Below are 27,089 nucleotides of genomic sequence, written 5' to 3' on the forward strand. Positions count from 1 at the left end.
AGCACTGGCAGACGCAAGGGAGAATCCCAGGCCTGAAACAGGGGAGGCAAAGGTGGGTGGCCATACATCACTTCAAAAGGGCTAAGCATCAAAGGCTTTTTCGGTAAAACCTGCGAGTGAAAAAGAGCCAAAGGTAAAAGCTTTAACCAATCTAAATGTATGTAACTCAAGGGACAGCTTGGTTAAAAATCTGTTTAAGGGACCAACTGGCACATTCCACCTTCCCCAAAGACTTAAGGTAATAAGGAATATGAAAGTAACAAGGAATGTTTAGGACTTGGCCAACAGCTGGGTTACAGAGGAAACTAATTCCAGACCATTGTCTGTCTGGATTGAAGCTAGTGGGCCAAAATGGGGAATTATTTTCTGTCATAGAAGCTGGGACACAGAGGAGCCTCACTTACTGGTGGTGGGAGATGCCTCTACCCATTCTGTAAAGATGGCCACGAGAACCAGCAGGTACTTGTACTTAGGAACTGTTAGCTTGTCAGTAACAGCGACTTGCCAGTCAAACCTGGGGTTACGTCAAGCCTGATGGGTTAGAAAGGAGGTGGCTGCACACTGGTGTTGGTGTTGGCCTTTTGGCACACCTCACAGTTCTGTGAAAGCTGCGTAAGGAATTGTGTATAGCCGGGATTAAAGGAGAGTTTTGCTTAAACTCCCTTAAAGCACCAGCATGGGGGTAGAATTAACAGTGTTAATGACTGGGTGTTTTTTTTCTTTTTTTCTTTGTTTTAGGACATTGCAGCTCGCTTGGCAGTCTCATACAGGCCAGGTTATTTCCCTTGGTGATGACTGAGTCATCTGACTGAAGGGCCTTACAATGGACTATGCCAATGGCTAAGGGGAGAAAAGAGGCCTCCAGAGCCTTGGTAATACAGGGACCGCTTAGAAATGAAGTCCCCTTAGTTGTCAAAAGGCCTTGTTCCTTCCAAGTGGCTACCTGGGGAAAGACGGTATAAAAGGAGTATCTAGAATGTGTGTATATCATCGGAATGGCATGCAGCTCAGTGGAATGCCCATGTTAGGGCCATTAACTCAGCCTGTTGATTGGTAATCTGGAGAGGCAGGAGGCCAGACTCCAGAACACTAGAGACTGATACCACAACATATCCAGCCACCCCAAGAACCTTCCCAGAGAAAGAGTTACCATTATTAAACCAAGGAATATGAGAATCCTTTAGTGGTCCCTCACTAATGTGGGCCGGGTGGGGTAGCAAATCCTCCAGAGACTCCACACATGAGTGTGTAGGCCAGACTCCCACATCTGGAATAGGTAATGGGGTGGATGGGTTTAGTCACGGGCAGGGCTGGAAGGTTAAAGTAGGGTCTTCTATCAGTGACACCTGAAGTAAGAGAATTCTAGAGGGTGGCATCACATGTAGCCCTTTGTAGGTCAGTAAATCTGAAAGATGGTGGTGAGAAAGAATGGTGAGGGTTGTGCCAAAGGCCAGTTTTTTTGACTCCCGTATGAAAACAGAAGAAGCGGCCAGGGCACGGAGGCAGGGAACCCATCCCGATGGCAGGGTCTAGGTGGTCTGACAAATAAGCAAATGGCATAAGTGAAGGTCTAACCTGTTGGCCCCAAACTCCCAATGAAAAACCTTGATTTTCAGTTACATACAAGAAAATCAGGCATAAAAGATGCCGCTGTCTGAGGGAGGAGGCCTGTAATAAGGCCTACTGAAGACTTAAAGGGAAAAGCAAGGGAAGACGGGGACAGACGGGGTTTCTCTTGGCTGCCTCAGATGGGGGGTGATCTAGGAGGGAGAAGCTGGGGACCCAGACCTAAGACAACTGGCCAGACCCAGGAAGGAAAAAAGCTCAGGTTCAGTGAACAGGGAAATTACCAATGAAATGGTTAGCCTTGTGAGTTGTGGTAAGTTTAACACCCAGCTAAGTCACAGACTGCTGGAGGATCTGTACCTTTCTGGATGAGATCTGATATCCCTGAGGGGCAAGAAAATCAAGAAGTGAGTGTCACCATATGGGTGTGTATGACACAATTGGGAGTTGGGACTGCAGGGGAGAATGTCATCCACGTACTAAATAAGGGTGACGGTCATAAATTTAAATCCTGTAAGCCCCATGTCAAAGTTTGGCTAAACATGAGGACTACCCTTGTAAGCTCTGTGGCAGCACAGTCCAAGGGAGCTGTGTTGAGGTTTGGGTAATGGGGTCAGTCATATGAAAGTGAAGAGATCCTGAGAGAAAGAAAGGAAACAATGGGGTAGTAAAAAAAAAAAAAAAAAAAAGGGCATCTTTTAGATCTAACACTAAAGTAAATGTAGGAATTATGGAAAGCATATGGATTGGGAACAATGGGGTATAGGGGCACAACAGTTGAGTTTATAAGGCAAAGGTCCTAAACCAGGCAAAATGAGCCATTGAATGAGGGAGGAGGTAACAAACGGTACAAGAAATGTATCCAAGGCCTAACATATGAAACTGTAACCTCTGTGTACATCACTTTGACAATAAATAAGAAAAAAAATGAGCCATTGGACTTGGCCCCCACCAAAATGGGAGTGTTAAAGGGGGAGGTAGCAGGGTGTGTAACAAACCTGTTCTTTTAACAGGTCCTGAACAACTGGCTATAATCCTAAAAGGCTGCAGTAAAGGAGGGGATACTGGGGCCTGAGGGAAAGTGTTGGGGATCCCTTAAGGAAATATGAACAGGTGTATGACGTTTGGCAGGGTTATTATGAGTGTCCCAAACCGAGGGGTCAACTTCAGAGGGTGGGAGAGGAAAATCTGAGTCACCAGGCCAGTCCACAAAAGCCATCAACTAAAAAACAAACAAAACAAAACAAACAAAAAAAAAAACAGGGAGGCTGAATTACTACCATACTCCAACAGTTGGGAGGGGCACAAGGTAATGAAGCTACCCAACTTGTCAGTCAGAAGGTCTCTCTGCCCAGCAGTGGACAGGACTGTGGGAATGACAGAAAGGAGTCACAAAAGGTCACCATAGAAAAAAGGCACATAACAGGGGAGATTTGTCAAAGCCTCCACCCCAGATGTGGAGGTCTCAGCTAAATAGGTGGGGCCAGAACTCAGTAAGCACTGAATATGTGGCACCTGTATCCACCAGAAATGAAACAGGCCTACCTCAAACTTGATTGTTACCCTGGGCTCCTATGGGGTGCGTGGTGATCTGAGAGGTTGAGGTCAGCCAGGGCCTCCAGCAGATGGCCGGCATCCCTGAGGACCACGAACAGTGCACGGCCCAGTGCCCTCCTTTGCTGCACTTGGGGCAGGGGCTGGTCAGCTTCCGTGGTTGCAGGCAAGCTGCCCCTGTATGGCCAGGCTTGCCACACTGGTAGCACAGCTTAGAGACCTTGGAGACCTCTCTTTTCTTCCAGCACTGGGAACAGGACCCAGGGGTTGCCTGTTGGGAAGGGGCCAGTGAGGCCTGAGGCTGGTGGATCTTGGCCAGCATCTGGTACTGGTGTGTTCTGGCCCTGTCCTCCCTGCCATTACAAACCTTAAAAGGTGGCATCCAAAATTTGGGTCTAGGGGGTCAAGGGTCCCCTCTCTAAATGCTTTAGCTTGGCTCTGATGTAAGGAGCAGCCTGATTTTTAAAAATGAGCCATTAGTAAATTTCTCTCAGCAGATTCAGGATCCAGTTTGGTAGAATGTGAAAGGGCCTGATGAAGCATGGCCAAAAAAGTGGATGGATTTTCATTTTTGTCCTGAATTACTTCAGACAATGTCATAAATGATGGCTTTATGTGCCTTCTGCCTGAGCCCCATGAGAATACAGGAAACAAAGTGGTCATGACTGAACTGGCCGTCTGAGAGTTATAGTCGCAGAGAGGTTTTGGTCCGGGATGGCAACTGCCTCAAGTGAGGGGGCAGTGGTGATGTGAACGACTCCATCTGCATAACCCCGGGCATCTTCCCAGACCCCTAGCCGATCCTCAGGTAAGAGGGTGTTTATTTGTATAAACATAATGCCAGGTCATGTCATGAGACGGGATGGCATACTGTAACTCCTTAATATAGGTGGAGGGATTAAAATGAAAGGCCCCAGACTCTTTCTGTCGGGGACAGAGAGAGAAGGCACATGGACACTTGCAAATACCTCTGCCCCCTGCCACCCTGAGCAAGGTAAGGACAGTGGTCAGGGCAGAATCCTGAGCTGCCGTGGGCAGGGAAGCCGGAAAGCTCCCAAGCCCGGGCAAGGAAGGTGCCCAGCGTTTCTGCAGTGCTGCACAACTTTCCAGGGCACCACCTGTCTCACTGTCTGGTGGCTGGCTTGCCAGGGCGGGAGTGAGAGTGTCTCCAGACTGAAAGGGAACAAGGGGAGCCTGAGGGGACGGGGGGGGGGGGGGGGACGACTAGGCCCCTGACTTTGGAGAGTGTGAGAGAGCAAGAAGTAGCAGGAGAGTTGGGGGGGGGGCCACCAAGGAAGGAGCAGGAGGAGAAGGGGAGGCACCGCCTCTACCTCCCCCGGAGCACAAGCAAGGGAAGAGGAAGAGCCACTCCCACCGGTGAGAGGTGCCACCTCATCCGAAGGGCCCAAGGAGAAAGAGTCTGGCAGCTTTGTGGCTAGCAAAAGTAGTGCGGGGAGCATAAGGAGCAAAGTGACAACTCAGAGAGGACGAAAGCTGGGTGCTGGTAGCTCATGCCTGTAATCCTAGCCACTCAGGATACTGAGATCTGAGAATCACGGTTCCAAGACAACCCAGACAGGAAAGTCCATGGGAGCCTTATCTCCACTCCACTGCACAGAAAAGGACAGGGAAGTGGCAATGTGGCTCAAGTGGAAGAGTGCTAGCCATGAGCAAAAGAAACTCAGGGACAGTGCTCAGGCCCTTGAGTTCGAGCCCCAGGATTTGGAGGGATGGGGGGGAGGGGGTAGGAACATATACATATATATGATGTAGAAAACTCTAAAGACTATTAAATATAACTACACAACAATCAGTTGTATTTCTTTATATTAAAAATATTCTACTCAAAAAATAAAATCAAGAAAATGCATTTGTGATAGCATCAAAAAGAACAAAATATTCAGTCAAATCAAGAAAGACAGACATTAAAATCTATAAAATGCTGATGAAAGTATATTAAAAAGCGCTGATACAGATGAAGATATTATGTGTTCATAGTCTAGGAAAAGCAATATTGCTCAAGTGTCAATACTGTTAAATGGCAACTCAATCAGAGAAAAACAGAGAAGCCACGTTTTGAGAGGTCAAATGGGGAGTCTTTACTAGAAACCCAGTGACTGAAGGTGGACTAGTGTCTCAAAGACCTGCAGCCCTGAATGCTGTCATCATGAGGTTTATTAAGGCAAAAACCACATCAAGGCAGATGCCGCATGGTACAATGATTACCAAAGTGTGATTACTGAAGCAAAACAAGTCACTTATGAGGTAACTGGGGGGGAGGGAGAAGCCACAATTAGGGTTCATTAGAAGTTAACTAGTGGAAACAACCAGGGGTAGAGATTAACCAGAATACAACAATTTTAACACTCAGGGGAAAAGGGAGTCTAACAATCCATGAATCATCAGTTCTCAGGATTGAGTGAAATGTTCCTGTTACTTAAGGCATTAAGATGGCATTGCTTAGGCCCAATAACCAAATTTCAATACTGCCCAATTCCAATGGTATTTGTCTCTGAAATTTTTCTTTAAAAAAAAATTAATTGGGGCTGGGGATATGGCCTAGTGGCAAGAGCGCTTGCCTCGTATACATGAGGCTCTGGGTTCGATTCCCCAGCACCACATATACAGAAAATGGCCAGAAGTGGCGCTGTGGCTCAAGTGGCAGAGTGCTAGCCTTGAGCAAAAAGAAGCCAGGGACAGTGCTCAGGCCCTGAGTCCAAGCCCCAGGACTGGCCAAAAAAAAAAAAAAAAAAATTAATTGCAAAACTGTTATGGAACCACAAAACACATCAAATAACCTATCCTGAGAAGCAAAAAGTTGTAGGTATCACATATCCAGATTCTAAATTACATTAAAAAGCTACAGTATTCAAAACAGTGTTGTACAGGCATAACTACAGTCACTGAAAAATGGAATAAAACTAAGTCCAGAAACAAACCAAAACATAGATAATTTTAGAAAAGGCCACCAAGAAGACAACTCCACAATCTCTTCAATGACAAGTTTGAGGCCAACATGAGCGACATAACAATGCAAACGAAAAAACATAAAGCCGGGCAGTGGTAGCACGCTTGTACTAGCTACTCAGGAGGCTGAGATCTGAGGATTGTGGTTCAAAGCCAGCCCAAGCAGGAAAAACCATGAGACTCTGATCTCCAATTAACCACCAGAAAACAGGAAGTGGCACTGTGGCTCAAGTAGTAGAGTGCTAGCCTTGAGCTAAAGAGCTCAGAGACAGCACCCAGGCCCTGAGTTCAAGCCCCACAACTGAAGAGAGAGAGAGAGAGAGAGAGAGACAGACAGACAGACAGACACAGGCACAGAAAGAGAGAAGAAGAAAACACAGATATTTACAGAAGGCATTTTTCTTCTATAGGTATTTCAAAATATTATTTAGTATTCCTTAACTATATACAGTAATTTCTAAAACATTATGTACAGAAATAGATGAAATACAAAAAATTGACATATGACAAAGGCTTATTTAAAATCTTCGAGAAAACATTTCAAAAAGTGAGGCCAACAAGCTGGTCACAACTTTGACATAGCATTATCTGTAAAAATTTCAAAGATCAAAAGTACTACAAGAGAGTGAAAACTGGCCCTATCATTTTGTAGAAAGTATCCAAATTTTAAACCTATATAACCTTACAGTCAACAATTAAAGCTATCCTATGCAAACACAAGCACATATGCACAAAAAAGTACAGGTTGTTCAGTACATAGTTTGTAATAAGAGAAGCTAATAGTAAAGTAAATTAAAAGTCAAACAAAAGCACAGCCTATTATGACATACTAAGTGACCAGTAAATGAATAAATAAGAACACCTATTAAGGGGAGTAGGCTAACTAGTAGAGCACAGGCAAGGCCATGAATTCCATCCCAGCACTGGGAGAAAAAAAATTCCTCAAGACAACTTCTCTTAAATAGGTGCCAAGTAATACAAAGAGGAAACTGTGTATCAACTATAGTTGCCATTTAAGTTTGAATACAAGATGAAATGTGTACAATTTCCCTCTATATTCATGGAGGATTGGTTGCAGGACTCAGATCCCAATGTGAGTGGATCCTCCATACTCAAGTGCCATTAAAGGGTGTAGTATTTGCATGTAACCTACATACATCCTCACATTCATATATATATATATATATATATATATACACACACACACATATACATACATACATACATATATGGTCTCTATGCCTGCCTAATACAATGTAAATGTACTATAGTTGTTACACTGTATTCAGAAATAATGACAATTTTTTGAGTGGATCAGTATAGACAGACACATACCCAAAGAGTTTGGATATTCTTGATACATGGTTGACTCCACAGAGGTAGAGTGCCCAGATACAGAGGGGTAACTGTATATATAAACACAAGGAACAACCCAATGGGGGACATATAGGAGTTAACAGGCATTCTACAGGGAGCAAAATCAGACTGAGGTCTGGTATGTGAAGAATGAGTTTTAATCCTCTATAGTTTCTCAACACACACGACATACATTCTCTCATTCAAATTCTCTTTCCTCTCCCTACCATCTCCTCCACATCTTTCTTAAAATCCAAGAATAATATGAAAGGGGCTCTATAAATAATAAGCCATGGTCTGTATTTTTTGAAATTGAGATACTGAATGATGGGAATCTGTTTGTTCTCACAATTCAGTATGGCTTCTGTGGAATGGTATGGTGTGGTGTGATGTGGGGCACTGACCACCCTCCCCCAGGGGGATCTTCCCCAACCTTCTCCAGCTCTGAATCTTAAGCTAAATATCAAAACCCACCCACACACACACCCTCTCAGGTGCTAGGGTGTGGGGCAGGAGCCTGGCTCAAACAATAGGTTCTCTGGGCCAGAGGGCAAACAGGGAAACTCTGGCAACTCTCCAGCTACCAGGGACCCTGCCCCCATCCATTACCCCACTGAAGTCCCTCCCACCAAAGGAGGAACACTGCACTTGAAGGGCACAAAGACCAGAACCCCTATCCATCCCCTCCCTGGAACCCAAGCCGCCCAGGCCCCTGACACCTGTCTGAAGCCATGAACTGTGCACCCACGGCAGACAGTGGAACGAGCCCCACCCACAAGGATCTTCCTAGAGTTCCCCCTGGGTGGGAACCCCAGCTGCCTGGGCCCCGGTGCGTGCACGCCCTGCAGCAAGTGGAGGGGCAGGTAGAGTGGCAAGCGGAGTGCGTGGCAGGTGGAGTGGCAGGTGGAGTGGCTACTAGAGTGGCAGGTGGAGGGGCAGGTGGGGCAGCAAGTGGAGTGTCCGCAGCAGGTGGAGTGGCAGGTGAAGTGGCTACTGGAGTGACAGGTGGGGCAGAAGGTGAAGGTGAAGTGGCTAGTGGAGCGGCGGGTGGAGTGGCGAGTGGAGTGGCGGGTGGGGTAGCTGTTGGGGTGGCTGGTGGGGCGGCTGGTGGAGTGGTAGGTGGAGCAGCTGGTGGAACGGCTGGTGGAGTGGCTGGTGGGGTGGCTGGTGGAGTGGCAAGTGGAGCGGCTAGTGGAGCAGCAGGTGGAGTGGCAGATGGAGTGCCCCGCAGCAGGTGGAGTGGCAGGTGGAGCGGCAGGTGGAGTGGCAGGTGGAGCGGCAGGTGGAGAGGCTGGTGGAGCAGCAGGTGGAGTGGCAGGTGGAGTGGCAGGTGGAGTGGCAGGTGGAGCGGCAGGTGGAGGGGCAGGTGGAGCAGCAGGTGGAGGGGCAGGTGGAGTAGCAGATGGAGTGCCCCGCAGCAGGTGGAGTGGCAGGTGGAGTGGCAGGTGGAGTGGCAGATGGAGTGCCCCGCAGCAGGTGGAGTGGCAGGTGGAGTGGCAGGTGGAGTGGCAGGTGGAGTGGCAGGTGGAGCGGCAGGTGGAGGGGCAGGTGGAGCGGCAGGTGGAGGGGCAGGTGGAGTAGCAGATGGAGTGCCCCGCAGCAGGTGGAGTGGCAGGTGGAGTGGCAGGTGGAGTGGCAGGTGGAGTGGCAGGTGGAGTGGCAGGTGGAGCGGCAGGTGGAGGGGCAGGTGGAGCGGCAGGTGGAGGGGCAGGTGGAGTGGCAGATGGAGTGCCCCGCAGCAGGTGGAGTGGCAGGTGGAGTGGCAGGTGGAGCGGCAGGTGGAGGGGCAGGTGGAGCGGCAGGTGGAGGGGCAGGTGGAGCAGCAGGTGGAGGGACAGGTGGAGTGGCTGGTGGAGTGGCAGGTGGAATGGCAGATGGAATGCCCCGCAGCAGGTTGGAGAGGCTGGTGGAGCAGCAGGTGGAGTGGCAGGTGGAGTGGCAGGTGGAGTGGCAGGTGGAGTGGCAGGTGGAGCGGCAGGTGGAGTGGCAGGTGGAGCGGCAGGTGGAGGGGCAGGTGGAGCGGCAGGTGGAGCGGCAGGTGGAGTGGCAGATGGAGTGCCCCGCAGCAGGTGGAGAGGCTGGGGGAGCAGCAGGTGGAGTGGCAGGTGGAATGCACGGCAGGTGGGGTGGCAGGTGGAATGCGTGGCAGGTGGGGTGGCAGGTGGAATGTGCGGCAGGTGGGGTGGCAGGTGGAATGCGCGGCAGGTGGGGTGGCAGGTGGAGTGGCAGGTGGAGTGGCAGGTGGAGCGGCAGATGGAGTGGCAGGTGGAGTGGTGTGCCCCGACAAGCAGGATCTGCCTAAAGTGCACCCTACTCTCCCGCTGGGAAGACTGGTGTGCGCATGCCACGGCAGCCAGCATGCCAGCCCCATCAGGAAGCACGAATCGTGACAACAGGCTTGCCACGGAGGGCACCCCCCTGTTGGGAGGAGCTGGCCCATGGAGGGAGCCGCTGAAACAGCTGTCCCAACTACAAGCACCAGCTGTGTGGGCGCGACAGAGAATGGGGCACACACGCACAAGAGGAGGCTGACCGAGCGCTGAACCAAGTGCAGGCCCCCAGGGGGAGGTGGGGAGGGAAAGAAACCACTGGGGGACAAGGCACAAAAATCCCAGTGCACTAGTCAGGAGCACAGCTTTTCTGAAGTCAACTTCCACCTCCGAAGACTGAATCTAACCTGCGCAGTCGCGGCTGCAGATGGGACAGTGCTCCTTTCAGCTAGCTGGAGGCAAGTACATCCACAGACACCAGCCAGCCTGGGTCCCATTGGGTCAGCAGGGACCCAGGGTGAACCAGCCCAGGGGCAAGCAAAGGCTGCCGCCCGTCAGTCACCAACAGGCAGCGCTGGGGACACAATCCCAGTTCCCATATGCAAGATCGCAATAAAAACTTCCAGGAGTGCTCGCTTTGGCAGCACATATACTAAAACTGGAACGATATAGAGATTAGCATGGCCCCTGCGCAAGGGTGACACGCAAATTCGTGAAGCGTTCCATATTTTTATGATCTTCTTGTATCCCCTTCCTGTGGCTATACCTGCACTATCTCTGTATCTTATCTGAGTACATTAGAAACTGTGTATACTGGTATTAGAACTAGGAAAGTGAAAGGGAATACCAAAATCGAGAGACACAGGGTAAAAAAGACAAACAATTACAAAAGCAATACTTGCAAAACTGTTTGGTGTAAACCAACTGAACAACTCATGGGGAGAGAGGGAAAAGGGGAGGGGGAGGGGGGAATGAAGGAGGAGGTAACAAACAGTACAAGAAATGTATCCAATGCCTAATGTATGAAACTGTAACCTCTGTGTAAATAAGAAAAAAAACCATAAAAAAAAATAAAAACAGGCAAAAAAAAAACAAAAAAACTTCCAGGATTCATGAACAGCCAAGTCAGCAAGCACATCGATTCCAAAAGCCAGCAGCAATCCAGGAAAGAGCTCCAGTGAGAGCGAAGAAGAGATGGAAGGCAAAAGAACAATTAAATGTATGATGACAGAATTGACCAAAGAAATACTAGAAATAAAAGGGGAGTTCCAAAAGCAAGTGCATAAAGAAGAAATCTCGAGGGAATTTCAGGACTTCACAAAAGAAATGCAGACAAAAAATAGATAACCATATATGGTTCCACTTCAAGAATACAAACAACAATGGAAGCTATAGGTAACAGCATAAGTGAGATAGGAAATAGAATATCAGGAGTTGAAGATAAAATGGATGAGCTAGAGCAAGAAGTCATAGAAATGGGAAAAAAAATCACTCCGAATTTACCAAAAGGAAGTCCAGGAATGGTAGGCAAAGCCAAGAAATGGCAGACAAAGCCAAGAAAGCTAATCTTCCTATAATTGGTATCAAGGAGGAATTCCAGAACCCAGGGATGCAACACTTATTCAACAAAATTATTACAGAAAATTTCCCCAATCTTAAAAGAGTAAATCTCACCGACGTAACAGAAGCATACAGAACATCTAGTAGATAGGATACTAGAATAAATACCTACAGACACATCATAGTAAAAACATACTTGAATAGCAAAGACCTGATTTTAAAAGCTGCAAAATCAATGAACAAGCTATACTACAATGGAAAGAAAATCAGAATCACTGCAGACCTCTCCACACAAACCCCCAATGCCAGAAGAGCCCGGAAAGGTACTATCCAAGCCCTGATGACAAATAACTGCAAGCCCACACTGATATACCCAGCAAAGCTAGAATTTAGTTTTGACGGAAAAACCCAAACTTTCCATAACAAAGAAAAATTAAGAGAATACATCAACAGAAAGGCAGCACTGCAAAAAAAAATATATTAAAAGGTGGACTACAATCCAAAGAAAACAATCAGGATCAGAGACCACATCAGACAGAAAGCACTAGATCAATTTAGTAAGCACAGGTAAAAGAAAGACAGGAAAGCAAGAAAATGACAGGAAACACAGCACAACTCTATAATAACCATAAACATTAATGGGCTCAATTCTCCAATCAAAAGGAAAAGAACTGCAGAGTGGATCAGAAAACAAGACCCATCCATTGATTCTCTCCAAGAGACCCATCTCACAGCCAAAGACAAAAAACAAACTCCAAGTGAAGGGATGGAAAAAGATCTTCCACGCAAATGGACCCAGCAAGAAGACAGGAGCTGCCATGTTGATTTCTGACAAAATAGATTTCTCATTAAAATCCGTTCAAAAAGAGGGTCATTACATATTATTAATACAGGGGAAAATCCAGGAAGAGAATATCATAGTCATCAATATATACTCCCTAAATAATGGAGCACCTAAATATGTCAAACAAATACTCTCAGACTTACAGAACAAGACAGACCCAAGTACAATAGTAGTGGGAGACTTTAACACTCTACTCTCACCAAAGGACAGGTCAACCAGAGAATAAAAAAAGAAGCCTCAGAAGTAAATGACACCATATCCCAAATGGCGTATTCCACCCAACGACTCAATACACATTCTTCTCAGCAGCCAACAGAACATACATAAAATAGATATCATAGTTCACACAAAGAGCCTTAGCAAATACAAGAGTACTGACATTATCCCTTGTATTCTATCTGACCATAATGGAATCAAACTAGTTCTTAACAACAAAGCATACTGCAGAAATTGCTCAGATACATGGAAGCTGAACAGCACATTACTGCATAACACCTGGATCACAGAACAAAAAAAAAAAAAAAAAAGAAATTAGAGTTCCTACAATTCAATGAAAATGAAAACACATCACAAAAGAACCTCTGGGACACAACAAAAGCAGTGCTGAGGGGCAAGTTCATAGCCCTGAGCTCACACATAAAAAAAATAGAAGCAACTCAAGTCAATCTCATGATGTAATTAAAACTGCTAGAAAAGCAAGAAAAAATAATTCCAAAGCTATGAGACTGAGAGAGACAATGATTAGGGCAGAAATTTAATGAGAAAGACATTTTTTAAAACTATACATAAAATTGATGAAACAAAAGGCTGGTTTTTGAGAAAATTAATAAAATTGACTGACTTCATGCAAGATTAACCAAAAGAGAGAGAGAGAGAGAAAGAGAGAAAGAGAGAGAGGGGGAGAAAGAGGGGGGAGAGAGGAGAAGGAGGAGAAACTCAAATCAATAAGATAAGATCAGGGATACCATGAGACAAATTACAACAAATAACCAGGATATCCAAACAATCATAAAGAACTAGTTTCAGAACTTATACTCACTAAAGAAGGAAAACCTAGCAGAAATGAACACATTTCTAGAGAAATACAAATTGCCCAAACTGAACCAAGAAACTATCAATCAACACACACACACACACACACACACAAAAAAAAAAAACACACAATAACATCCAATGAGATAGAGGAAGCAATCAAGTTTTCCAATAAGGAAAATCCCAGGCCCAGATGGATTCACCACAGAATTCCACAAGACTTTTGTTTTTGTTTTTGCCAATCCTGGTACTTGAATCAGGGCCTGATCATGGTTCCTGGCTTCCTTTTGCTCAAGACTAACACTCTACCACTTGAGCCACTGTGCCACTTCTGGCTTTTTCTGTTTATATAGTGGTGAGGAATCGAACCCAGGACTTCATGCATGCTAAGCAAGCACTCTACTGCTAAGCCACAGTCCCAGCCCCTCTACAAGACTTTTAAAGAGGAACTAATAACCATACCCCTCAAGCTCTTCCAAGAAATAGAAGCAGAGGGAGCAATCCCAAACTCAAGGATCTAACAAAGAAAGATAGGTACAGACCAGTTTCTCTGATGAACACAGAGGCAAAGCTCCTCAATAAAATGTTAGCCAGCAGAATCCAGAAATATGACTGAGTAGGCTTCATTCCACAGATGCATGGCTGGTTTAACATATGCAAATCAATAAATATAATTCACCACATTAACAGAGTCAAGGTCAAGAAACACATGGTATTTCAGTTGATGCTGAAAAAGCCTTTGACAGAATCCAACGCTCATTCCTGTTAAAAGCTCTGGAGAAAATAGAACTAGAAGGAACATTCTTTAAAACAATAAAAGCTATATACAACAAACTAACAGGTAATATCATACTAAGTGGGGAAAACCTAAAAACCATTTCCCCTAAAATCAGGAACAAGACAAGGATACTCACTCGCTCCACTCCTCTTCAACACAGTTCTGGAATTTGTAGCCACAGCAATAAGGCAAGAAAAGGACATTAAAGGGATCCACATACGGAAAGAAGAAATTAATCTATCCTTATCTGCTGATGGCATGATCTTATACCTGAACTGTGAAAACCAAGGAAAAGTGTAGCCCCCCCCCCAACCTCCTAGAAATAGGGCTTGTAAAATTTCCATCTTAGAGTTTACACTTAGCTTCTATAACTCCATTTTGGTGACTCCATGCTAGAGGGCTACACCCCACCCATGAGACTAGTTCCTCATAGTTGGACATTTAAAAATATATGTAGCCCTTGTTCCTCTCTGTATCTAGGTAGCAACCAAAGTGATGGATTGTAAAATGATCATAGTAATAGATTATAGAAATAACCATAGTAGTAGTTACAGAAATGCCATGGCGACTGTCAGGTTGGTCCACTTATGACTGAGTATTGGATTGTTTTAGCCTGCTCATGCTTGCTCAGTTGAAAGTAGGGGAACATGGTAACAACTGTTAAAATAACGTTGATATTATGTCAGCCTGATTGGATTTCTGCTTCTGTAAACGGCTTAACACGTTTATGAATTGCTCTGATTCCCTGCGCCTGTGCTACCTGACCACCTGCTGAAAAATGCATAGCTTTTACCTTTAAAAACCCAGCCCCGGGGCTGGGGATATAGCCTAGTGGCAAGAGTGCCTGCCTCGGATACACGAGGCCCTAGGTTCGATTCCCCAGCGCCACATATACAGAAAACGGCCAGAAGCGGCGCTGTGGCTCAAGTGGCAGAGTGCTAGCCTTGAGCGGGAAGAAGCCAGGGACAGGGCTTAGGCCCTGAGTCCAAGGCCCAGGACTGGCCAAAAAAAAAAAAAAAAAAAAACCCAGCCCCGCCATGGCTTGCTGTTGTTCTTTACCATCCCAGTGGTGAAGAGCAGACACTGTGCACAGCTAAATAAAGACTCCTAGCCTGATTGACAGAGTGCTGGTGATTTGACTGTCATGAGTTCAGGTCCTGGCTGACCAGGATACAACAAAATGACCCCAAAACATCGACTCCCAAACTCTAAAACTAATAAACCACTCTCAAAGTAGCTGATACAAAATTAACCCACAAAAACCAGTAGGCTTTTTATATGCCAACAATGTACAAGAGCAGGAAGGGAAGTCATAAAAAAAAACCCATTTGCGATAACTTCAAAAAGAGTAAAATACCTAGGAATTAGCTAACCAAAGATGTAAAGGATCTATTTAGTGGCAACTATGAAAATCTAAAGAGAGAAATCAAAAAGGACACCAGGAAATGGAAAGACTTCCCATGCTCAAGGACAGGCAGAATCAATATTGTGAAAATGGCCATCCTGCCAAAAATGATATACAAATTCAATGCAATCCCCATCAAAATCCCATTGACAGTCTTTACTCAAATAGAGAAAACAATCCAAAAATTTATATGGAACAACAAAAGACCTAGAATAGCCAAAGCAATTCTAGGCAAAAGAAGCAATGCAGGCAGTATCACAATAACAGATTTCAAGCTCTACTACCAAAAACAGCTTGGTATTGGTATAAAAGCAGACCTGAAGATCAATGGAAAATAGATTGGAAGACCCAGAAATAAAACCACATACCTACAGTCAGCTGATTTTCGACAAAGGTACCAAAGACATATAGTGGAAAAAACATAGCCTCTTCAACTATTGGTACTAGGAAAACTGGGCAGCCACATGCAGAAATCCCGGCCTGTCACCATTCACTAACATCAACTCAAAATGGACTGAAGACCTCAATATCAGACCTGAAACTCTGAAACTACTGCAGGATGGAGTAAGAGAAGACACTAGAACTCATAAGCATGGCAGGAACTTCCCAAAGAGTCCCAGGGGCACAACAGATTGAAGATAGACTCTACAAATGGGACTACATTAAAATGAAAAGTTTCTGCACAGCTAAAGACACAGATACTACACTAGAAAAACAACCAACCAATTGGGAAAAGATCTTTGCCAGCAATGCAACGAAGTCCTAATATCCACCATATATAGGGAGCTCAAGAAACTAATCCCTCCCAAAATCTAATAAACCAATCACTAAATGGGCAAGGGCGCTAAAGAGACCTCTCAGAAGAAGTAAAAATGGCGCAAAAAAAAAAAAAAAAAAAAAAAAAACACATGAGGAAATGCCACCATCCCTGACAGTGAAGGAAATGCAACCACCTTGCCCCAGTCAGAATGGCCTATATTCTGAACTCAGACAAAAAAATGCTGGCACAGATGCAGAGAAAGAGGAACCCTACTGCACTGCTGGTGGGAATGTAAACTAGTAAAACCACTCTGGAAAGCAGTCCGGAGGTTCCTCAAAAAATTAAACATAGACAAAGCCTATGACCCAGCCATACCATTCCTAAGCATCTACCCTGAGCAACAGAAACCAGGATATGACAAGGACACCTGTACTTCCATGACCATTGATTGCTGCACTGCTCACAATAGCCAAGACATGGAAACAAACCAGATGCCCTACTACAGGTGAATGGATCCAAAAAATGTGGTACCTATATACAATGCAATTTTATATAGCCATTAGAAAGGATAAAATAATGGCATTGGTAGGAAAATGGCTGCAACAAGAACAGATCATTTTGAGCTTAGATAAGCCAAGAACAGAGAAACAAATAGTACATAGTCTCCCTGATATGCCGGTGTTAGTTTTTGGGTTTTTTGTTTTTGTTTTTGTTTTGGTCAGTCGTGGGGCTTGAACTCTTGACCTGGGTGCTGTCCCTGAGCTCTTCAGCTCAAGGCTAGCTAGCGCTCTACCACTTGAGCCAGTGCACCACTTCTGGTTTTCTGGTGGTTAATTGAAGATAAGTATCAAAGACTTTCCTGCCTGGGCTGGCTTTGAACCGTGATACTCAGACCTCAGCCTCCTGAGTAGCTAGGATTACAGGCATGAGCTACTGGCACCCGGATGCAGATGTTAAATTTAAAATGCAATGAAATATAGCAAAGTAGACAGGACTGAAGATACCAATATACAGTGAGACCAAAAGAGGAGTCTTGGGAGAAAAGCACCAAATAGTAATACTCAAGCACCACTTCATGTGTACATAAAATAATTTACAGACTGAAAAGAACCCCAAAGATATTGCCTTATTATTTTTGGATGACTCTATGTTCATTACCTCATATTTGGGGTATGCATGTGCATTTCTGAGGGAAGCTGGGAGGAGGGCACAGAATGAGTGGAAAGTGTGTGAAAAAAATATAGCAGAGGGGCCCACCAGCTACACTACACATTGATGAAAGTGAACTGAGCAACTCAAGGGCAGTGATGGGGAGGGAATGAGAGAGAAAGAGGGAACAGATGACACCAAACAAAAGGAAAGAAATGTACACACTACTCGGTCTGGAAGAAATAGTTTTATTGTTAAAGTTCATAGAATTCACAAGCTTTGTAGATTACAATGATGATTGTCATCATTGTGAAGGTTAAAATGTGTACCGTGAAATACATGTCGTTAGTTAATCTCAATTTTTAAAAAGTTGATCTGATCTATTGAGGTCCTTTTCTGGTCTTTATTCTAATACCCTCGTGAGTCTGTTTCCCAACATTTAAGTATGTCAACTACTTTAGCAAAACCAAGAATGAAAGGAGGAAAAGGAAGCTGGTTATCTTTAATAGTAGGAAAAAGGATGCGAAAGAAACTGCGTCCTAGAAAGCTGTCCTACCATGCACTAAGCCCTAGGTTCAATCCCAGCCATTACAAAAACATGAATATGAAGCACGATAGATGAAGGGAAAATGAGGACTGGTTCAGCAGATGTAGGAGATACTTTCATGTACTTCCCATAAGATTAAAGGACCAAAGTCATTTAAGGGGGGAAAATGAAGCAGGCAAGCCTAGGGGAAATGAGGTATGGCAAATGGCTGCCAGGGATGCAAAGACTCAAGCTTAAAGCTTGTCCATCTACTTCTCTTAAGATTAAGGGAACAAAGTTATGTTACCGGAATTGAAGCAAGATATACAAGATATTCCTTCATGTACTTCCCTTAAGATTAAGGGAACAAAGTCATTTTAGGGGAAATGAAGCCAGGTAACTTAAGGAAACTGAGGCCTGGTGAAGGCAACTCAGAAACATGGTATTCAGAAAATTAGAAATGCTGTATTTGCTTCAGGGAGAGACAACAGGATGCAAACTGTCTGACAGGATATCCCAAAATGAAGAGCACAAAGTGCCTCCTTGTCTCAAGGGTAAGGATCTGTTCTATGGCAAGATGCGCTCTTACCTGAAAACAGAATAACCAGGTGTGGTTAGGGCAAAGGCTCTGGAAAAGGAGAACCGCCAGGTGGTATTCAGACAGGAGAGAAAGTTAACTAACCAACCGCTGGCCGGTGGCCAAGGTGATACGTGGCGGGAGAGAAGGGGAGACCTTGCCCCGGCCCTGCCTTACCTAGGGCAGGGGCAGGAGGGTGCGGCCAGGTGGATTAGGATGTGACCTCAGGGATGGAAGAAGTAACTGCCTCCAGGTATGTCCTGGCTACCCACGGCAACTGGGTGGCGACTTAACCAGGTGCGGAGCATAAGCCTGGAGCCCTCCGGGGGGGTGGACCTTACAGGGACAACTACTCAAAGACATCAAAATACCAAACTCTAACCCCTTCTGGCAAACCACGTAAAGCCCCACAAATTGCTGTGGGGTTTTTCCCCCCAGACTCTTAGTATTGTAACCATTTGATTACTCTCTGCAACAGGGAGTAGTAGCACTTGGACACATCAAATCCATCCAGAGTACCATTCAACCAGAAAAAACAAACAAAACATACATCATGACTCGAATGATCTCGACTCGGTAAACCCAACACAGATACCGAGTTATGTCCCCGGTTTTTGCTGCGCACGGTGAGAGGGGCTCATTCCTGCAACAGGCCACACACAGACAAGACTCTCACGGGGGGAGCTCCGCAAGCCTACAGGTGTGGGCGCGGGAGTCCACGTTCGGCCCAACAGCCGCGCGGAGGCCCGGCCTCGGGGAGACCCGCGGGCAGGGCGGCGGGCAGCCCCGCACGCGAGGCCCCACGGTGGGCCAAGCTGGAGGGGGGAGGGGGCAGCGGGGATCCCGCTTACCCTTCAACAAGTCTACTCCTTCCGACGAAGGACTTGCGGCCCGACCTTCACCAGGGCCGGTCGACCAACTTTACCCCAGCGCCCCACAGGGCGCCGCGCGGGAACATCCCGAGGGAACCGCACGCCAATACTCCCGCCCCGGAAGCCGACTTTTCCCCCTTCCGGCCCCGCCCCCCTCCGCTCCGGGTTCCCGCTCGCAGCAGCTTAGGCCCGCCCAACCCTGGGCTCCGCCCCCCCACCGTAGGAGGGCGGGCGCGGCGTAGTGCGCGTGCGTGGCCGCAAAGCTTCTCGGGAAATGTAGTCTCCGTGCTGGTGCCGGTGAGCCACCCGGGTCCCCGCCGTCCCCCCCCTCCCCCCCCTGCGGAAATCCCAGGCAGTCCGAAGCGCTCCCGCCACCCGGCTCCCCATCCGCCACGTCACCCTCTCCAGTCACCTCGCACGCACACATCCGCGCCGAGGTGCCGGGCGGACTCGCCCGGAGTCCGGAGGGTCGGAGGCGCCTCCCTCTCCCCGCCCCCCGTCCCCCGCCCTCTGGCCGGTTGCGCCGGGGAGGCGGGGTCCGCCGCCCGCCCCTCGCCGTCAGCCTCCCCGCCCCCCCCCGCTCCCCCTCCCCGCGGGTGTCGGAGCCCGAATCGAGGCAGCGGCCGCAGGAGGGGCGGCGGCGGCGGCGGCGGCGGCGGTGGGCGCCGCAGGCGATGCCCCTGCCCCGCTGCTCGGGCGGGGGGCCGAGCGCGCGGCGGCGGCGGCGGCGGCGGCGGGGAAGGAGGCGGGGGGCGGCGGCGGCGGCGGGGCCGGGAGCTGGCGGCGGCGGCGGCGGTGGTCGTGAAGGGCATCGGCGGCGGCGGCGGCGGCGGCTGTGAGAGCGGAGATGATGTGAGTGTCGAGCCCGCGCGGGCGGGCGGGCGGGCGGGCGGGCGGCGGAGGGCTGCGGCGCGCGCGGAGCCGGAGCCGGAGCCGGGCCGGCCTCGGGCCTCGGGCCGCGGGGTGCGTGAGGCGCAGCGGGCCGGCCGGGTGGGGGGCGCCCGCGATCGTTCTCACCCCCCTCCCCCACCCCGCCCCGTGTGTGTTTGTCGCTTGCAGCTGAAGATGGAAAGAGCCAGGCGAAGGGGCGGCGGCGGCGGCGGCGGCCGGGGCGGCCGCGGAGGCAAGCACGTAGGGGGCCCCGGCCTGGGCAAGGCGAGGCTCTACCCCCAGGCCCAGCACGCCCACTACCCCCACTACGCCGCGGCGGCGGCGGCCACCCCCAACCAGGCCGGGGGCGGCGCCGCCGAGATCCAGGAGCTGGCCTCCAAGCGGGTGGACATCCAGAAAAAGAGGTTTTACCTGGACGTGAAGCAGAGCTCCCGGGGCCGCTTCCTCAAGATAGCCGAGGTGTGGATCGGGAGAGGCCGGCAGGACAATATCCGCAAGAGCAAGCTGACCCTCTCCCTGTCGGTGGCGGCCGAGCTCAAGGACTGCCTGGGGGACTTCATCGAGCACTACGCCCACCTGGGCCTCAAGGGCCACCGGCCCGAGCACGGCCACGGCAAGGAGCAGGTCCCCTCCAGGAGGAGGCCCAAGCACTCGGCGCCCTCGCCTCCGGTCTCGGTGGGGTCCGAGGAGCACCCCCACAGTGTCCTCAAGACAGACTATATAGAGAGGGACAACAGGAAATATTACCTCGACCTCAAGGAGAATCAGCGGGGTCGCTTCCTGAGGATCAGGCAGACCATGATGCGAGGCACCGGCATGATCGGTTACTTTGGCCACAGTTTGGGCCAAGAACAGACTATAGTCCTCCCTGCACAGGGAATGATTGAGTTTCGAGATGCCTTGGTTCAGCTCATTGAAGACTATGGCGAAGGGGATATCGAAGAAAGAAGAGGCGGAGACGATGACCCGCTTGAACTCCCCGAGGGGACCTCTTTCAGAGTGGACAATAAAAGGTTCTACTTTGATGTGGGCTCTAATAAATATGGCATTTTCCTGAAGGTAAGTGAGGTGAGGCCACCTTACCGTAATACTATTACTGTTCCGTTCAAAGCGTGGACAAGGTTTGGGGAGAATTTTATCAAGTATGAAGAAGAGATGAGGAAAATTTGCAACAGCCATAAAGAAAAGAGAATGGATGGCAGAAGGGCCAGTGGTGAAGAACAAGAATGCCTCGACTAGAGTGAAATTGAACTCCACCAGGCAAAAATTTATAATCATAAATTGGCTATAAGTACTGATCGATTATCATTTGAAGAAATTTTTCCTCCTTTGGCCCTTCATTATTAGTAATACTTCTAGTAGTTTACAATTCAAGAAGTCTGATTCCCATATTATGTTACACATAGCTCTCTATCATTCTCATGAGAATTCCAACCTTCCCAGAGCGAAATAGTTTAGATGCTTCAACTACTCCTGACTATTGAAGTATGCAAATCAGCACAAAATGTGACAGTCTGACCTTTCAGTACCGTAACTAAGATTTACATTGCTCTATGACATAATCTTGAAAAAAGGTACATACATACTTAATATGGAAGAGTGAATTTCCATTTTAACAAATTCCCCAAAAGCATTCCATTTCTACTTCATATCTGCTAAGCGTACCTGTAGGACAGTTACCACAGAAACAGAAATTAACCTCATTATAAGTATGTATTAATAAAAGTACAAATAGAAATACATTATCCACTGGATAACTATTAAAGATCAAATATTATTAGATAATTAACCCTTCAAATACAGTATCAAAATATTTCTTAAGAATTACTATAATATTCTATGATTTCAAATTTTGTGGTAACCCTACAGCTTATAGTTGTGGTATCATAGCCATGGGAAAGTTTTAATTGGTTATTCTAAGCCAGTTATCTCTGTTGTACCTTATGGTTTGACTGTCTTTCCAAAGTTTCAGGAATTACAGTGACATCACATTTGAATGGGAGGCTTCATCCAAAGGCTTTCTGTGGAAATCTTGGTATTACAGCATTTTGTGGTAATTTGGAGCTTGCAATAGGTTTTTCCCTAAAACATATCATGGACTGAAGGTATTATTTATTATGATTCTTCTTTAACAGTCTTTCAGAAGGGTTGGTGCACCAGTTCATGGATATAAAAATATGCCTGTAATATTTTAGTCACACTTTTGCAGTCGTTGCTTCTAAAACCATGTCAAGCTTAAAATATAAACCTGACTTTTACAAATGCTTTTAATTCCCGAAGAAAAAAGAAACTTTTTTTTTCAAAAAACAGACTACAGATTTTCAGTCTGAGGAAAATATATGGAGATAAGATTGACTATAAATATTTAAAAGGAAAATTCAGGCATTTTCCAAGGTGCTCATTATGATACTTAAAGAGGTTTACTTTATAAAAGATTACCTGTACTTAAAATTATTCTCCAGGAAGAACCAAATCAATTTTTCAACACCTAAGCAATTTTTTGAACAAGTAGATTTAGTATATGTGTGTACCAACCCATTCAACCTTACATCAGCTGACTGAAATTTTAACTATTGGGCTACATTTTTTTCTGAATGAAATCAATTGTCTTTTATCTTGGCTTTACTTATCTCCCACGTTGTAAGTCCGTATAATTATGTTTTATTGACAGATTACTGACTTCAGTCCCCCAAATATAACTTATTGATGAGAGATAGTTCCATGAATTGGGATCAGATTATAGCTATTCTTTGATATGGTATACGAACTTCAAAATCATTTTAACAACTTTTCTCCAGAAAATTATCCCCATATACATTAAAGTAAGGTCACAAAGAAAACCTTACAGAATAAATTAAGCATAATAATTTTACTTAAGGACAAGTGTTCAGAAACCCAGACGTTTATACTGGCATGGGTTTGCAGATTCTATTTTACATTTCCTCCAGTATTATGAAGGAATCTCAGTTCATTGTAACTGTGGACCATCTCGATCACTATGGAACAACTGAAAGATGGAAGGCGATGTTAGTACTTGAGTTAATAGCACATGGTGGGTGTTAACATCATAAAAGCAGCAAAGATTTTTAAACAGTCGTAACTGTAAAATAACTGTAGGCTTGCTAAAAAGTAGTTTTTGGTATATGAAGGAGTGATGTGCACTTGAATTACTGTACTACTGATTGTTACTGCTGCCCATCATAGTGCCTACTAATAATAATCAACCTGTCAGATTTTGGCACACTAGAGCTGTGAATATTCCAGCCGTCGATTATTCCTATCACTATTGCTATAAGTGAATGCTCTCTCAAAGTCTTTCTGTTTAAAATATTTATATCCATTAGAACTAAAGGATTTCTTTTTTGGTTTTTATTTTGTCTGAAAAGATTTGAGAGTGCAGGTGTATATGTATCTTATAGATGTATATACACAATACTATGTCAGACTTAAAGATAAATATCTTAAATTCATTGTATATACCTACTATTAGTTTAGTTTTGCATTGATTATTTAACAATTAGTTAAAAGCCAAATTTTCTACCTTGTTTGTATACTTCCAAGGTATTACCATCTCATAGCTACAGATGCTTATATACTGGCAATTGAGTAGACTATAGAATCATTAAAGCTTCTATCACTTCTTTTATTTTACCTTTTCATAGTTAATGTATTCATTGAAAAATGGAATTGATTCTATGATTTTTTGATACTTAAAATTCCCAAGAATTCATTAGCCATAATTATGATCCAATTCAAACCTCTGGTATTAGGACATGAATTGCCATGTATCTTATAAAATAAGCTATTTTTATCTGTGCAATATAAATTTTATTTATTGTCATTTGTAACATAAGTGGAACTACAAGTGCACATGATATTCTTTAAAATAACGGGATCCTGACCTTGGAGACGTTAAACTCTTAAGGCAAATGGGTGTTAGAAGTGAAAACTGAGCACTAATGTTAGTAACCAAAATAACTATTTCATTATCTAATGCTAAAACATTGATGATGTTTGCACATAATAATTTAAGCATAATGTGGTACAGATCAAACTGTAATAATATAAGCTAATTGTATGAAATTTGAAAACGGGTTCTCATAGTAGTTGGCAGTGTGCTCCTAGCAATTGAAAGCAGCACTAATCTGTTGCTTATATGCAAAAGATGCAATGTATTATAAAGGTATTAAAGTTCTGCCACATTTTATAATTTTCCTTGTTAAAGCCCCAAACTGCCATGTCCCTTAACTTGAGTCAAACACAAGCATATTTGCACTAAAGAGCATGGCCAAAAAAAATAATAAATGACAGGGTGGAAAGGCTAGTTGGAACCTCTTGAAATAGTTGGTTCTAATGGGAGAATTTCACATTTGTCTATTTGAAAGCTGTATGGTCCAGGCAGACAATCTGTCAGTTCACTAATTTAATAATGCACTTTACCTTTTTGTATATAGAAGATGTACATTTATGCCACTTGACAGGTGGGATGTGTTTCAGTAACTGTGTAGTTAGAATCTGTAGGGTGATCTCTTGCATGTATGTTTGTGTTGGAATTGTTGTAACAGGTTTCCATTTAATCAGTGTAATGGAGAAAGGTAGGAGATGCTTTTAAAACAGATTCCAATGTATTTAAAAAAATTGAAGTAGACTTCATATTTGTACTCATAAGGACTAGAATATATATAAAACTATGTCTGATCCATATTAGTATTGCAGTTGAGACTATATCTACATGAGACTCCCTATACTACTCTGAAAGTTAATTTTGAGAATTTGTCCAGATTTTAAAGAAGTAATGATTCTATTTTATTGTTGAAATGTTTAAGTAACTAATAAACAGTAATGGTACTATACCAAACTTGAAAATATGGTTAGGTAATTTTGAAAAAATACACAGACTGAAGAAATAAAGTTTCAAGTTAAGGAAATACAAAGAGCCTAATACTTTACCAAAGTAACTATAATGTTTCAAATTTTTCAGAAGTATTAACCTTGGCCAAGTAAAAAGGGTAATGGAGGATTTAGTGTATCCTTCCATCCTAAAAATTTCCTAAGATGTACATTTGAAACTTAACAACAGATTGTATGTACTTTACTGAGAAACACTGTGTACTAACATTTCATCAAGAGTGTGCTATATTTACTTCATTTTATATCTACAGATAAGAATACATTATATAATCATCCTATCTTAATATAATCATGTATTTATATTGTAATTTTGCAGATATTTTCAGTAAGATAAATATTTATCTGCACAATTTGAAGATGAAATTAAAATACACCCTCAGATACTCATTTTAATAAGCAGCTACCATTGAAAATTGTTGTATGTATTGTCATTCCTTTAAACTTTGTTTTATAGTTTATTTTACTATTTAAATGAATATGGCTTAATTTGAATCCTAATTGGTTGTCTGAAAATAAGGTTTTTCATGTGTGAGATATATTTTTCCTGCTTGTTTCCAAAACGGCTTTCATTGAAACTGTTTATGAAATCCTCTTCCAAAAGGGCTTTGCTTAAGCATCACTTAATTGGAAATCTTTACCAAGACATCTTTTGGTAGGATATTAAAAACAAAACAAAACTAACATTGATTCTGTTAGTACAGAATAATTCTGACATTTATCTTTGCCACATAAGATTTTTAAAAATTGTTCTGGAATTTCCTGTAAGATTTTTTGACTCCCATAGAGAAATGGTAGCTAATGGCTAGCCCAGCAGAGGAAGAGGATAAGGATATTAACATGCTATCGACAATCCACACTCCACAATACTATACAGTGAAATATGGGGAAAATGTGTTTCCCAATTTAAAGTCATAGGGAATTTGAGTTTTTAGATGTAACGCTTGTCTTAAAACATACAGCAGTGTTTGTAGGTAGGCCTTAAAATAATGTGTTAGTATATTTTCTTGTATAATGGAAAAGAATTGGTCTTCATTCTTAATTTGACATATTAAATCATTTAAATTTATTTTACTTAAGTTTTAACACTTCCAAATAGGGAAAAATATACATATACTAATAAATTTAAATGCTACAGATAGATAGACAGTGAAGAATAGCAGCCAGTGTTTTCAGTTTCTTGTGTATCCTAGAGGTTCTCTGAATATACAAACATGTATATATATCTTCTGAAATCTACAAATGAAAACATATACATTGTCCATACCTCAAAAAAATAGATCTGGCATTTAAGGGATTTTTTTTTCCTCTTTTATATCATACTTTAGCTAACATGTCATTTACTTTATACAATATGATTACACCAAGGAAATATCAAAAAAATTCTGAATAAATCCCATTGGTATTTACTTAAATTTTGGACATATATATGTATTAATTTAAAACATAGACAAATGCGCAGTTTATCCTTCTAGTTTCCCTTCTCCATTCCTAGATATATTGCCTATCTGTATTTACGTATTTTTCCCCCCACACACACAAAAACAATACTGGTCTTTTTTTCCTAAAGTAACACAGTGCAGGAGTTATTAAAGAATTTAACCAAATTTTGATTTTAGTGTTACCTGTTTTCTCATGAAAACACTAATATTTAAAGCTATTAAAGAATTTAACCAAATTTTGATTTTAGTGTTACCTGTTTTCTCATGAAAACACTAATATTTAAAGCTTTAACAAAGTATACGTTGATTTTTTACTAATTCTGTTACTATTATTTTGTATCATAAGACCATGCCAATGAGTACTAAAACCACAGTAAATTATTACAACATGTTGAAATCTTTTCATTTATTAATGTAATGCTTTTTATCTATAAGACTGGTATGGCACTTATTTAACAACTTTATCCAATTCAGATCTATGCAAAGAGATAACACTGAATTGGTCTTCAAAGTTTAAAGCATTTACTTTTTAAAATTATTATTGAAAGATTCATACTCTATTAGGAGTCTTTGGGAGCAGAAGGTACTGTGATGATTTGGGGAAAGAATAAAAACTGGAATGCTAAGAATTT

The 27,089-nt window shown here is 44.3% G+C and overlaps 2 protein-coding genes and 1 non-coding gene across 8 annotated transcripts in view; 2 read left to right on the forward strand and 1 right to left on the reverse strand.

Annotated features, from left to right (window-relative positions):
* Wrn (WRN RecQ like helicase) overlaps positions 1-19,291 on the reverse strand; it is a 132,729-nt gene extending 113,438 nt beyond the window's left edge. Inside the window, exon 1 of the mRNA XM_048330945.1 lies at positions 19,196-19,291. The gene's annotated coding sequence lies outside the window, so the exon portion shown is untranslated. The remainder of the gene's footprint in view (positions 1-19,195) is intronic.
* Positions 10,342-10,445, forward strand: LOC125339746. The gene has a single exon (XR_007208598.1). It is a non-coding gene; the product is annotated as a U6 spliceosomal RNA (small nuclear RNA).
* Positions 19,292-20,027: 736 nt separating the features above from the next.
* Positions 20,028-27,089, forward strand: part of Purg (purine rich element binding protein G) — a 33,819-nt gene continuing 26,757 nt past the window's right edge. For 2 of the 6 annotated variants that reach the window (XR_007208500.1, XM_048330253.1), the window contains exon 1: positions 20,187-21,166. Coding sequence is in view for 4 of the 6 variants with exons in the window: in XM_048330253.1 (XP_048186210.1) it covers positions 20,282-21,166 (885 nt within the window). In the remaining 2 variants the exon portion in view is untranslated. Of the gene's footprint in view, positions 20,069-20,186; positions 25,681-27,089 lie in introns of those variants that run through there. The other 4 variants (XR_007208501.1, XM_048330254.1, XM_048330251.1 and 1 more) reach the window with 3 other exon arrangements.

The sequence above is a fragment of the Perognathus longimembris genome, chromosome 21 (genome assembly GCF_023159225.1).
Source record: "Perognathus longimembris pacificus isolate PPM17 chromosome 21, ASM2315922v1, whole genome shotgun sequence".
In the NCBI taxonomy this organism is placed as follows: Eukaryota; Metazoa; Chordata; class Mammalia; order Rodentia; family Heteromyidae; genus Perognathus; species Perognathus longimembris.